This window comes from Chaetodon auriga, chromosome 19, assembly GCF_051107435.1.
Source record: "Chaetodon auriga isolate fChaAug3 chromosome 19, fChaAug3.hap1, whole genome shotgun sequence".
In the NCBI taxonomy this organism is placed as follows: Eukaryota; Metazoa; Chordata; class Actinopteri; order Chaetodontiformes; family Chaetodontidae; genus Chaetodon; species Chaetodon auriga.
Genome location: NC_135092.1, coordinates 11,185,570 through 11,200,598, shown reverse-complemented (window position 1 = coordinate 11,200,598; position 15,029 = coordinate 11,185,570). Strand labels below are relative to the sequence as shown.

The following is a 15,029-nucleotide window of genomic DNA, read 5'->3' as shown; positions in this document are numbered from 1 at the left end:
CAGAAAGGACATGAAAATCTGTTTATTGACACTTATTCAACTTCCGGCTAAGTCATCGAACGTTATACATCTGTAATCACGGAGAAAGGAAGTAACATAGACAGCAAGAAAGGCCAATGAACTGAGTCCTGTCATCATTTAACTGCAGCTTTTAAACTATAACAATAAAAAAAAGAAAGAAACCGTTAAGCAGAACAAATTACTACTGATGCATCCACTTACACTATGCTCTTTATAGTTTGAAGATAGGAGTCCCTGCTGAATGCTGCCTGCCTCCATGCTAAATCACGATGAATGTGCCACGTTATGACAGCGAGTACAATCAACAACAACAATGATCAAGTCGAAACATCTTTGGTTCACTGAGTTTTAAAGGTCCGGTGTGTGTGTAGGATTTAGTGGCATCTAGCGGTTAGGTTGCAGATTGCAACCAACTGAAGACTCCTCTCCTCACCCTTTCCTTTCCAAGCCTGTAGGAGAACCTGCAGTGGCTACGAAACCTGTGAAAAGCACAAAAGGTGCTCTCTAGAGCCAGTGTTTGGTTTGTACATTCTGGGCTATTGTACTGTATCGTATTGTAGAAACGTGGAGGTGTCTGCAGCAGAGGACCCGCTCCCTTGTAGATATAAAGAACTCATTCTAACTTAACGGAAACATAATTATTCTTATTTTCAGTGATTATACAATAATAAAAACATCCTTATGAATACTATATTCCATTTCTTCCAATAGATACCCCTAAATCCTACACACTGGTCCTTCAAACTTTAGAGACACTATATAAAAAACTTGACAATAAAATCATCATCCATTGTATAAAAAATAAACAGAAAAATTAAATACAACTAATCTCATATATGAGGCAATTTAATTGGATTTCATCACAGCTGCTGTAACGGGCGCTGCAGCTGATTCAGTGTCTGTTATGTGGAAGAGATCCTGAAACATGGAAACGACGCGGCCAAAGTGAGAGCCTTCCCAGAACACCTTGCCACATCTGGTGCAGACATAGAAGATGGGTATCCTCGGCAGGAGGCCGGGGGGCACGGTGTGGAGCTGTATTTGTGCCCCACCAGGAAAGGTCAGGGTGTCCGGGTCCAGACCTGAAAAGGGGGCCCACTGGCACTGAAGGGCATACCTGGGGAGGTCAGGGGTCACATCGGGGGTCATCTCCTCATCCTGTTGTTGTGAGTGGTCAGTGTTGTCCTGGTCCTGTAAAAACCCTACAAACAAAATACTAAAATTAAATGGCTTTATGTTTGAACGGTCAAAATGAAGAGGTGAGGTTAGTCATAGCAAGTCCGAAAGACATGAGAAGTAATGGCATGTGGACACAGCCTTGTATTTTATCCTCAGTATCACATGGAGTCCATTCACAATGAGCCTCTTCCATGATATCGTATGGCTTGACTGACCTTTCTGTTTAAGCATCCTCATCATGTCCTTTCGGGGCACTGCCATGTACTGATCACTGTTACACGCCTGGACAGACACATAAACACATTCAGCCATTAGCAGCAGGGTAAAAACAAGAGTTTTTGAAGCTTTCACTCACCAAAAATGTGATAAAATGAACAGATGACCAGGATGGCAACTTATGGTGAAATGTAGAGGAAAGAAAATTCCAAAACTAGCATGAGAAAGGTGTTGGGAGAGGTAGCTTCTGATGCTGTTTCGCACTCTGACAAGCATTTTGCTTGAAGCATACCAACGCCTGAAACCGACTGGAGTATATGGTGACTTTTAGCCCTCTCAGACATGTAGCAGCAATGTGGGTCAAACTGTAAGTTTGCTTTAGTGAAGGTATGGTAACAACAGTGACCAGAGTTCACCTGTTCAAGTCGAAAAGAGTCAGACCTATTATTAAAACCAGGTGTAGACCAGAGTTGCAGAGCCTGAAAGCTTGTGTTGACCCATTCACACCAATGGCAAACAGACATGTTTCCTTCGCAGCTGCTTTGGTGTGAAAGGGGCAAAGTGTTACAGAGAGATGGGATCAGTGTGTGAGTGTGTGTGTGCATAGAGGCAGCGTTTACGCCTCAGTAACGTTCACATGTCCATGCTGTCTTGTCCTTTTCCATGGTAAAGGTCTCCTTGGTGGGACATTAGTGACCTCTTGTTCGCCGGCCCCTAACGTGCACACACACACTTGTCTGTAAGCCATCCTGACAGCATGTCGGTGCTAAAAGCCTTGTCAACACACCTGAGCTCCACCCAGCAAACAGCATTCCACTTAGAGGTGGGCTGTAAATCAAACCACACTCGCAGACCTCACAAAGCAAGGATTCTTGACTAGTTGATTCAAGGCCGGTTTGTCCCTCTCGACACAGACAAAAATTTAATGAAGACTGTCTTGCAAATGAGAAAAAGCACGGCCTCTGTTCTGTCTGCACATTCAGAGCGGTGTTAGCCTGTGTGGTGACTGAGGTCGGGACAGGAGAGAGAGCGGCTAGACAGTGGAGGTGTGGGAATGGCAGAGGTGTCATCTCCTGTCTTGCCTGTGGGAAGAAGCTCATCTCTCCCTGTGTACACTCTGTATTCTCCTCTTTGTATTCTGCCTTACACACACGCACACACACACAAGCTCACCACAGAGACAAAACACTTGACAATTCGCACAGGCTCCATTACAGTGCGCATGAACCACATGCATACAAGTGCTCACAGTGCATACACATGGCTCACACATACACGCGTGGCTGCAGCCAGGAAAACAGACCCAGCTATTTGCTCAGCTCAAAGTTTCCCAGAGTTGAGCAAGCCAGAACCTGCTCTGAACTCTCAAGGATAAGCCACGGACCGGCAGGCACACACGCACACCGTCTCACACACGCAACCGGGATGGAAATAATTTGATCTATAATTAATCAAAACATAGCAAGCTACAAATGCAGAGATCCTGCAGGGACAAATAAATAGAGCAAAAGGAGCTGTGAAAAAAAGTGAAGACAGTGCAACTGTGTAATTTTAGAAACTACATTATGACAAATGTTGTAGTGATATTAAAAAGCGTAACTGGGAGCAGTCAGACCTGTAAGTGCCTTAATGTGGAAATGGACATTACAAAACAAACTTGGTCAGAGTGGTGAGCTCTTGCGGTGTCTTACATAGTTGAAAGAACCCAGATGGTGGCTCTGTGCCCTCATCTACGTTTTAAAACCAGGTTGGATCGGATGATTTCAGTAAAATTTTCCCTGTTTTTGGCTCGCTGCAGGCTTGATTTTTTCACAGCACCATTTAAGTACTGGAGTTTTCATGCATGCAGTTGTCACAGAGAGCTTAAGAAGCACATAGGTATGAAGGTGTCGCCTCTGCAGCTCCTGCATGTCTGGCGACACAGAAAGACTTTGACTGGCAGTATTTTCAAACAAATTAAAAGCTGGCTTGTTTGCACAGGCAAACTATCATATCTGTGAACACCAAGAAGCACGGCATGAGGCTTCAGTCACCACAGCCTGTGCAGGGAGATCAGCTGGAGTTTTTTATAGAATGATGCCTGCAGCCGGTCTACACTGTCATGTTATGGTGGTTTAAACAGTGTGTCTTTCAGGTGCACGTCTTCATTAACGCAACTGACTGTGGATTCGGGGTCTTCCTCACAGTTCAGCAGCATTTGCAAACCTGTCAACTTCTATTGCAATACTGCCTTTAAGTAGGCCGCCAAACATTAAACCAGCAAACCAAAACATTTTTCTTATTTTAATTTCTTCCACTCTAGAAAGTTTTAGGCAGTTTCTACATTGATCCATTTCCTTACTCTTTCTGTCTTTTGTTCTTTCTGTGTTTTCAGGGACCCTTCTGCATTCTCACACTCCGTGTGGCCGTGCCAGAGAAAGAATGCTCCTTGCCGTGACAACAAAGGCTATCTAAAGTGTGATACTGTGTTTCAAAGGATGGGAGGTGGTGGAAAAAAGAGGAGAGAAAGGGGTATAGTGGAGAGGAGGTAGGAAAGAGAGGGAGGGAAGGGGGTGGGGGGGTGGGGTGGGGGAGAGATTTTTCCCTAACGTTCTCAAGCACGCACACACACGCGCACACACACACACACTCTCACACACAAGCTCAAACTGCACTGGCTCTGTAGGCAGCTCCCATGGGAAAATCCTAGACCAATCTCAAAAGGCGGTACGTTTAGGGGCGATGTAGGTCACATGGTCAGAGCAGCCAATTGGCTGCTAGTGATTTGATTCAAATTGTGGTAAGTCAGGTAAGGGGCAGCGTGGGAACCAGAGAAAAGAAGAGCAAGAGGGGAGCAAGAGCTGCACCATCGTTTCCCTTTGAAAATGTTGTCTTTTCCTTCGCAATGTGAATTTCAAGTCCAAGTTAAGGTTAAATATACTTAATTCCTCTGTCCAAGGCTGCTGTGGTCTAAAACATACACACAGTGTATAAGAAAAGAACTTCTTTTTTTCTAGAAACTACAGTAGCCTTTCCAAGGAAAGAAAAATAAAACATACAACACCAGAGATTCATTGTTTGCTCCCAGCACCCCATGTCTGGGACGTTCTGCCATCTTTGGTTCCCTGTCATTCTGTTGGGCGGATATGAAATTGTGTTTCCTCTGTGAAATGATGTAGGTCCGTTGTAAGGAGGATGGCAAGCTGAGGTGGAAAAGGCAGTCTCATACTTCCCTAGAAGTGATGAGTAAGGAGAAGCTAACTGGCCAAAAGCATTGACCTTTTTCTCTGCTTTCCCACACAGTCCCAAGGTCACACTAGGTGATTTGGAAACCTTCCAACAGCGATGAACAATCTCACACATGATTTTTACTGACAGATGCAAATGGCGGAAAAGTGACATGTTTAATTTTCTTTGGCTGGACAGGAGGAAGGAGAAAGGAGTGAAAAAAGTTGACTTCATTTCGCACTTTCCCACTGAGAACGCTGACATCATTTCAGAGTCAATCATTAAATCAAGTTATCTTTGAGTGGAAAATGAAGCCCGAATACCAGCTGGCACTCGCTGTTCAATGTGTGCTGCATGTGCAATGTGATGCAATTTATTAGCACATTGTGTCAGTTTTTTAAAGGCTGGTATGTCCTTTTAAGAATAAATTCTTCCTGTATATACTGTATCTAAACACCTGGAGTAGCGATCACTTTCCCGCTGCAGCAGGGAAATACTGCAGTGACCTATTAAACGTACTTTCCCACAGTATCCTGAGGGTATCTGGCCAGTGTCTCAGCCCGACAGTCTGAGGTAATTACCAGCTCTGTTAACTAACCACTACCACCTGACAGCAACCTGAACTTGGACCACAGCGGAGCCTGTCTGGGCTTGACATCACACACACCTTCCTCTGACTCACTCCACTCACACACATGTACAAACATACACACTCGCACATACTCCACAGGCATGCAAAAGATGTAAAACCTCACATGCACCTCACGCACACACGCACACCCTTCCCTGACTCACGATTGCACCCACTCCTTTCACCTGCATGAAATACAAATTGAAGAAGTCACACTACTTCCTTCCTGAGTTTCCCAGAGACGCGAATCATCCGGCTGTGTGACGGAGAATCTGAACGCGAGAGCCTGCTGTTCATTTTATTTTGTGCATATATGCTGCGTATGTAAACATGGAAAATTGGAATACATTCAGAATTACATGTCCAGTGAACTTTGTCTAAAATCACCCAAGACAGATGTGCTATGCTTTCAATACCAAGCTCACTTTGTTATTCCGGTACTGCTTAGTTACTCATTGGGCTCGACTCTGTCAGTTCTCACAGGGCTGAGGAGGCGTGAACCCATCCACCAGCATCCATTTCTTATTGGCAGTGATGTCTGTGAATAAATCCTCTGAGCTGTAATTTGACTTTTTTCTTTGGCCAAGCAGTTTGAACTGATTTCTTTCACCTTCTGTTCAAAAAATTAAGAAAAGCCTTTTGCCCAGTAGAATCCTATTCAGGCTTTAATCCCTTCTCACTCAAATCATGCATTTCCTAAATATATGAAACGTAACATTTACTGACAGATAAGACTGAAAATCACTGAATCATTGTATTCTGGCTTTTTCAGACATTGGAAACACTTGCAATGACTTTTCTATATGTTTTTTCAACACAATATATTTTGTCTGACACATTTTATACTTTCTTTTACTGTAATTCTGTCAATTTACTGTCTTTTTAGTTGAGAGTGACTCAGACAAACAGACAAACCTCTGCATAAACACTACTGTACAAAACGTAGTATCCTAAGAAATGCATTATATTGATGGGACAATTTCATTTTTTATAATTAATATTTCACTGATTTAATGAGAATGTGTTACATTGATTCAGCCTCTGTCTTCCAGAGTGTGCAGAGAAATTTCATGCCCTGCTTGTTTCAGTCTGTTTACCTCTTGCTGAATATCATTTTGTTTCTTTCTCTCATCAACTTTGTTGTCCACTTTCGACCAGTTTCTCACCCTCCACTTGGCCTCCACATTTCTGTCTTTTCTTCCCTCCCTCCTTTGCTCCCTTTACTGGAGCCCACTAAAAGGGGTAATGAAGAAGATAATAGTCTAGAGTCTAGCAGATAACAGTCTAGCCACCACACAAATAGCACTAATGCTTTCCCTTGGCTTGGCACAGACAGCTCATTCTGTTTTTCACCCACTCAACCTTCAGTCTCAACCTCTATCTCTCCCCCTCTCTAACTGAACCTACGTCTTCTCTCTTGTTCTATGTCTTGCTTGATGCTCCATCTACCCCCTTCCAGCGTTCATTTCAATTTCCCTCTCGCCTTCTCTCTAGTTGTCTCTCACCTCTAACCTCTTTCTTTCTCTCCTTCTCCAAGCACTCTTTTTTCTCTCTCTTCAGACGCCAGATAGCTGGGGCTGGTCTAAGCCAAACAGCTGAGGAAAACAACGTAGTGAAAAGGTCCGTTGACAATGCTGCTCACTGGGCAATGGGTTTTGAAGAGGGATAAAAACAGCTCATCTCAAAAACATAAAAAGCTGGATTAAACCGCCAGCCAGCCTCTATTGATATGTTGCTTCTTTTGGTTTTATGGGTTAAAATTAAAACAACTAAAACATTCAACAAGTTGGCGGGGCAATACACTAGGTGGCACATGACATTCATCACTTGCCCTTCTGTGTTTTTCAACTGTCGTAGTTACTCCTGATGTTCAGCTTCTTATCACAACCTACTGAGCAAGAGTAAACTCAGAAAAGTCTGCATGGTTGACTGCATAAGGCTGGAGAAACCCTGGGATCCGTTTTCTTTTGCAAAACACAATTGTTGAGGAGACAAATGGTGGCTTTTGTGGCGCTTGTCATATGTGCAATAGAGACAACTGGCTCTCTCAAATATAGTGCAACCATGCAACTGTCAGTTAACATTTGTCTCTCTGAGGTGGACCCGGTGCTCCAAATGTTTTCCCACCCGTTTGCCTATTCAGTGCGCTGTTTACACATGCTTACACGCTAAAACTGTCTAAATATGCTAATTATTCCCATTCCTTCAATGCACCCATTCAACCCAATATTATTACGACATCTACAGCTTTCCTCGACATGCGCTAACAGTTCTCAAACTGTCATTACACCCACACATTGCAAACTGAAATTCCACCCACTCAACCTGAATCCATCAACCCGAACTACATCCGCGCTCACACATACACACACACAAACACACACAGACAGCCCCGTCATGGGAGAGCCACCGGCAGATTCCTCTGCTCAACGTTTATCACTGCTGGCGCATATTTCACCCTTCAGCCCCCCTCTTCACCCCTTCTCTCACTTTTCCTTTTTCATTTCTCATCTCTTCCTGATGTAGAGGCATGCAGGCACGCGGGGAATGTTATTGTAATGCAGAGTGATTCATCCAGGACTGTAAATATTGACAGTAGTGGCGGTGGTGGCTGCTGCTGCTGCTGCTGGTCTGGTCTGGTCTCTCCTGAGGAGCTGAGGGAATGGAGAAAAAAATCACTCTCCCACATGGCTTTCTGACAGACAAGGTGTCGGCGTCGGAGCTGAGCAGCGCCAAATCGTTTCACATACTGGTCTTCGTGTTTGCTGGTTTGACAGTCGAATGCTTGCGTAACCAGATGTGGGAGTTCCATAGCAACAAACACATGGCAGAGGATCATGCGCGAGACTCTGCGGTGGAGACTCTCGCTTCATAGTCTTGGTTAGTCTCGAAGTTTTTTCTGTCTCTTCTGCTGCATTGTTCTGGAGAACCGAGACATCTCCCGCATTTCAGCCCTCATCTTTACTTCTCTGCTCTCTCCCCTCTCCTGACTTCACTGGGAGTGGTACAAATTCCAGCTAATTCTACAGCTTGAGGCATACACTGCTGGCCAGATTCACACAGGTGGGGGCATGTTTATTTCTTCATGTCTTTTATTTACTGTATATAGCACCCAAGCAGGATCCCAACGAAGCAAGTAGCTAATTTTGGTGCAATCTGCACAAAGTTCTCATTCATAATAATTTCAGATACAGCAACAACACCACAAGCAGCACTAAGCACAATCTAGACTTTCTGCATCCGTCAGACCACAAGGGTCCATGTCTGTGAGGCTCTGCTCATCACTGACAACAACTATACGCGGCTCACCTGCTTGTGTGGAAACAGCACCACAGACAAGAAAATCCAATATGCAAGTTGTTTTTTGCTTGCCTCACAGAAAGAGATGGGTGGGGCAAGCTGGTCTGTGTGCAGTTCAGACCCTAGAGGTGGAGGTGTGTGAACAAACATCCTGTATAGTATGCACAAAACTGCATGAGCGTTCACTGTCTGTGTCTCTTTTTGGAGTGTATCTGGCAGCCTTACATATTCTCTCAGCCTTAAGATAGAACTAAACCAACAGCTTGAAATATTTACAGCGTCTACAGTTTGTAACTGTCATGTGAATGACCAGTCACTGAAAAGAGATCAAAGAGACCATTCACATGCAAAACCGAAGACCATCCTTGAACAACAGTTACAATCTCCACTCCATATATGAACGCTTGTTCCCCCCAGAACAAAGTTCAACACTCATGTGATGACAAAAGAGACAGCTCCACTCACTGATGAAGACCATGAGAAGTGGTTCAGAGCTCTGTAAGCATTTAAGAGACCTTCTAGTTTGGATTATTTAGTTTTGATAGATGGACTGATGCTTGAGCAGCAAAAATCAGAAACGCGTAACGTGAATTGTTTCAAAACGCCGCTTTGCATACCACGCTGCGTGACAATGTTTGCATTATGTCTGTGTCCAACAACGGACAGTTTACCTCAAACTTCCTCAGATTGATTGAATTGGGTGGTGAACAAACTGCGCAGGCCATAATGGATGGACTCAGGCTTAGATAACATGACGACAGTTGGTCGTCTTGTTCACAGACAGGCTTTCTGTCTGTGTTGGTATGTGCAAGAGCATTTTACCAAAACTCAAAACCTGCAAGAAATCAGCTGATCGCAAGGTTCTTTACTGTGAGACACTGAATCTCTCCATTGTCAAGGTGAAACCAAAAATATTGCCATGCTGAGGAAGTTGTGTTCAGAGAATGGAATCTCCTCATATCAGATGCGCTGCATGGAGGCATGAAACACTGCTGAAAATATCAAGATTACATGTGAGAGGGGGCTCTCATATCTCAACATAGCACAATGTATGGGGTGAGCAAATGCTCATTAAAAAAATAATGCCCATTTGTTCAAATCTGCAAATAATCATCAATCATTTATCATGGAGTTTTAAATAAGGATAAAATTCCTCCTCAATGTAATCCTTTAGCAGAGCAAAACAACTGTGAAGATCAGTAAGAACAGGTACAGAGAGCTCTTTTAATGCTAAATCATGCTTTTTTGATTGTTAGATTTCTCATTTATTTGTCATGTCCCTGGTGTGTAAAGGCCTTAGAGTGTGTTAAGATCTGATTTTATAGGGGCCACAAATGACCAACTGGTCCACGAGACAATGGAGGGAGATGCTGAGCAAGATAGTACCATCATTACTGCTTCAAACTGCTATCAAACCACTGCTGAGCATGTGGACACAGACCGACGCAAACACACCTCTATGTCTCTGTCAGACTATTCATATATATTATCAGTTCACACACACACACACACACACACACACAGTGGATAGGTTATGGGAGGGTGAGATAAAGGCAAATAAAGGGGGAAAGGGCTCAGGGTTAAGTGGCCATAATGATGCAGAATAAGACATCAGTGTGTGTGTGTGTGTGTGTGTGTGTGTGTTCAAACTCACTTCAAAGTGTCTCTGGGAGCCTTGTTCACGTCAACAGGAGACACAGGAGAGGACACAGCATTAGAAACACGGAGAGGTAGAGGCGGAGGTAAAAAAAAAAAAAAAAAAAAAAAAAAAAAGAGGGGGTGTGGGGGTAAAAAGGAAGCAGTACACGATGGGGAACAAAGGCTGAAGGGAAAGAGAGGACTGAGGCTGGAGGAGGGTAAGGGAGGGTTAAGGAGAAGTGGGTCGGAGGTGAGAGGTTGGGGTATTAGGGCAGAGGAGGGGAGGGGACTCGCGGTGAAGGGGTTCACCTCTAGTGTGAATGCAATGAGGTAAAACCAAAAGAAAGGACGATGGAGAGAGTTCCTGTGTCATACACCCTCTTTAATTCCACCCTTCCTTCCCTCCCTCCCCTGTCCCCTTCCCTCCCTCCACCGCTGCTGCTCCCTCTCTGCGACTGGCCCCAGCAAATTCCCTAGGGCCAGGGGCAGTCCCCTTTCAGTCTCCAGTGACACAGTAATTAGAAGTGTGGGAACTGAATCCGTCCCTCTTTCTGAGCCCCACACCCCTCCCGCGCTCCCTCCTTTCGCTGCCCCCACCCGCCCCAGCTCCCGGCTCCTACCCTTCCCCTCCACTTCCTTTGCCACCTCTCTTTTTGCACCGCACCTCATCACCCTCAGAAAAAGGTCTCACATGAGGTTAAAAAGATACACTGACATCTAAGGCTGATACTGACCTCACGTTGAAAAGAAAGTATATATATGAGCCTGCATCCTCCACCTCTAATATGATGATACATTCAAATGCATATAATAAACATATATAATTCAAATATGAATACAATTTAATTGACAACTTTAAGGATATTGAAGATATAATGGATAGCACCTGCTGACAGATTCATTTAAAAATCATACATCTAATAAGAATATACACAGGCTGAAACCTGATGGGCCACCTGTGATGTTCATGGAAGCTACACATCACATACCATACCCTTCATTCACCCCCCTGACCCACTCCACCCCACCTCACCCCCGCCTCCTCTACAGCCACAGAGTCCCCTATCTCTTCGAACAGAGCGACGCTGTCTCTCCCACTCTCTGTCAAGCCCACCACCACCACCCCAGCCCCCATTCGCTATCTCCGCCGCGATAACCATGGGAACAGCAGCACTGTGGGAACGGGCCACCAGTTGACCAAAATAGACAGCAGGAAAATGGAGGGAAAGAAAGAAAGAAAGGGCTCCCTGCATCCAAGGAGGTCTGTGTGTGTGTGTGTGTGTGTGTGTGTGTGTGTGTGTGTGTGTGTGTGTGTGTGTGTGTATGTCGGAGGTCCATGGGATCATCCAGACAGACAGGTACTCAGGCACTCCAGTCACCTCTGCTTTCCACCGGCAACAAAGGGGACGCTGGGTGGCATGAGTTGCTACATTAATTCATTAATGGATATGCAGCTTTGGTTGGAGTTGGTGGGACATACCGAAAGCTCTCTTCTCACACACACACACACACTTTTAACGGTCCAGAAGTGACTAGGTAGCAGCGTCCCATGTGAAAAGGCTACACCCTGAACCACAAACACCCACACCCAAACAGCACACTAAAACTACGCTATCACACACCCTGTCACACCACACAACCACGCACACGTGCAAACACAGGCACTCAGTAAAAACAAGTTTGCATGAGTTCATGAATGAGATGACTGGGATGATTGGCAACTAAAATTAAAAACAGTTATGCAGAGATACTTTCAACCAATATCAGGCCGACGCTCTTGTACCCTAAAATCGATGAAACACCAGAAATTAAAACATAAAATGCTCTTTTATGATACTGAATCTTGACTGTAATACATGGTTTATGAATTACTGTTACTCCATCATTTGACCATCTGCATTTGGATACAATATGAATTTTTATTTTGCATGTACCAGAGCCTCAAAGGGTACTTCACAGGAAAAGTCAGATTCCCTCCAATGACCACCTCACAGCATGAATATACCCATCAATATCAGGAATATAAATATATAGATGAATAAAACTACCACTACTGTTTTCTTATATACTACTATACTACTATTACTGTTCATACTCATTTTTGGTGTGTTTATGTTCTACTGTATTTGGTGCATATACAATGATGCTGCTCTCTAGAGAGTACACACAAGAATACATGCATCCAAACACATGTCAGACTTCATGGCATTAGTGAACATGCTGGGATGTAGTTCCCAGGAGGAGGAGGAAGAGGAGGAGGAAACAGGGGAAAAGACGCAAGTTGTGCATCATCATCTTTTTTTTTTTTTTTTTTTACCTACTGTTGGTTTAATTTTCCATCCCTTTTATATCCTGCGTGTCTCTCAGTAGTTTAGAAGTCCAAGAAATTTCAAATCTTGGCTTCCTCTCTTTTTTTTTTTTATCTCCCTTCCTCCCTCCCCAAAACTCACAGTATGTATCCATATTCAGTCTATCTCCTGCTTTCCCTCTGTTGCTTTGTGTGTCATAGATCTCTTCTCTGTACTCTCTCTGCTCTTTTCTCATCTGATAGCTATCAATCCATCTACCCTCTCTATCTATCCACACTGCTAGCCCCCCGTCTCCCTTTGCACTTTCAGGCCTTTCCCAGGCCAAGCAGCCTGACCTCTCCAGCCTTCTACCTCTTTGCTCCCTGGGGGTAGGGGGGTGTCTGCCTATGACCATTCCCTCCCCGCAAGGACTTTCACTTTAATCTGACTCTGTGAGTAACAGAGAAGAAAGGGAAAACAACACAGAGAAAATGTGTGTGTGTGTGTGTGTGTGTGTGTGTGTGAGGTTGTGCCGCCAAGCCTGCGGCTCGCAAAGCAAACAGACTTCTAACCTCCTGATAGCATCACATCACGCAAACTGCAGGCTTTAGGAAGAACCACGGCAAGACTTGGGTTAAAGTTTTAAGGCTCAGCTGGCCTCACATTCCCAAGATCTACACACGCACGTACGAGCGGCACAACACAGATCAGACATTTAAAGAATGTTCGCAGAATGTACAGACCTGCGCTCAGAACATAAACTGTGAAAACACACGGTCTCAACGATGGCGTTCCCAGCTTCGCACACGAGAGACAAGCAAGAAAAACAGCAATGCATCACAGGAGCATCAACACAACTTGCAAATACACAAAGTACAGTGGTGGAGTTCACAAGCCACAGACTATGTGGGGGGTTACCATCCATTATCTCTGTCTCCATGAGGTTTAAATTTAATTGTTGACACAACTCATTCTCGGAAACTGCACACACGCACACACACACACACACAAACGCAGGGGTGTCTAACAAAAAAAGAAAAAAAAAAAAACTCAGCCCATGATGGATTGTTGTACAGATAGGTCAGTGGTTCCCAGTCTTGTTGGTTTTCTGTCCTATCAGTTGCATTAACCACATTCTCAGGACACTGAAGGTGTAAATCAATTCCTGATTGGTGGCTTGAATTAAAACCAGCAGGGCTCTGGTTCCCGTGGACCAGGATCTGAGGTGCTCGGGGAGTACGTGTCTTGCACACACCATAAAATTCTACAAAAACCTGAGAATCGTGGAGCATCCACCTTTTGTGACTCCAGTTGAATTCTGTCAGATCTCACCAAACTCTATAAACAGGAGACAGGAAGACACATTCAACCACACAATTTCAATACTCTTATGTGACACTAAGCACACACACCAACAGACCACACACATTCAGCACGCAGAGAGACGGCAATCATGAGCTGAGAGGTAGCTAAAATTATGCAGTTAATAACCTAACATTAGCAAAAACACAGCAGGGAAGGATAACGTGATTTGCTTCCTAAAACTCCTTCATGTCATAAAGGATGTTGTTATTGTAAGCACAAACCTGCTTGGGACGGGGCACCTTGTCTTCTCAAATATTGTTTTATAACTGTCAAATGCCTACCAGAGCTTAGACTGGTGTCCTAAACATGTGGAAAATGTGCCAAAACATACCAAAAACCTTCAGTTTATAATTTTGTGCAGTCTAGAGCTGGGTGCTACGGTAAAGTTTGGCCATGTAATTAAACTGGAATGAAATCCTACAAACTTCAGAGTAAATTTGGTAGAATGACTACTACAGGGTAATAAGCAGTCTTGAATCAATCAGTAAACAGAGGACTGGCTCCATGTTAGCCTGTTAAGTTGTCTGCATCCACAAAAACTGATGTAACCCTCATATTCTTGGCATAAACCTGCAATCAAGTTATTCTCTCTCCCAGCAATCAGATCATGGTACACACACACACACAAAAAACCTCTTCAAACAGAAGGTTAAAAAAAATTGGGTTGCTGCCAAAAGGCCTCATTTGTAATATCACATGTGAGCAAGCATGGCTGCCTCAAAAGCATGACTGCATGTGGAGGAGTTACCCAAGCTACTAAAGTGGGCCCGTGTGCCACAGAGTCGTAATAATAACAACCCTAAACCTCTCAGCTATTTCTCATTGGCAGGTATTAGCATGGCTAACAAGAGTTGGTTATCATTCTAGATATGTGCGGACTGAGTTGAGATGGTTTTGCTGTGTTGAGCTGCGTGTTGAGTGTGGGAGAATGATCTATGATTCACTAAGCTCCAAAGACTGAAGATCACATTTCACTATCGCAAGGGAAATCATTATACCGTGACCACAGACAAAAAGACGGTCATACCAGCAGTATCTGGGTTTCTCAAAACACGATTGCCAGGGCTAGTTCGCACAACATTTTTCTAAAGTTACCTATTACATTTCCACTTCGTTGGAGCAAGCAAAATTTGTGGGTAAGTCCTCTTAAATGGGTGCGGACGTTTCAGTGGGGAAAACTGTTT

The 15,029-nt window shown here is 44.2% G+C and overlaps 1 protein-coding gene across 4 annotated transcripts in view; it reads right to left on the bottom strand.

Annotated features, from left to right (window-relative positions):
• The window catches only part of exd3 (exonuclease 3'-5' domain containing 3), a 35,497-nt gene continuing 20,468 nt past the window's right edge, over positions 1-15,029 (bottom strand). For all 4 annotated transcript variants that reach the window (XM_076758618.1, XM_076758616.1, XM_076758617.1 and 1 more), the window contains 2 exons: positions 1,416-1,482; positions 1-1,223 (listed from right to left, as the gene is read on the bottom strand). In XM_076758618.1, coding sequence (XP_076614733.1) covers positions 868-1,223; positions 1,416-1,482 — 423 coding nt within the window. In that variant the 3' untranslated portion in view covers positions 1-867. The remainder of the gene's footprint in view (positions 1,224-1,415; positions 1,483-15,029) is intronic.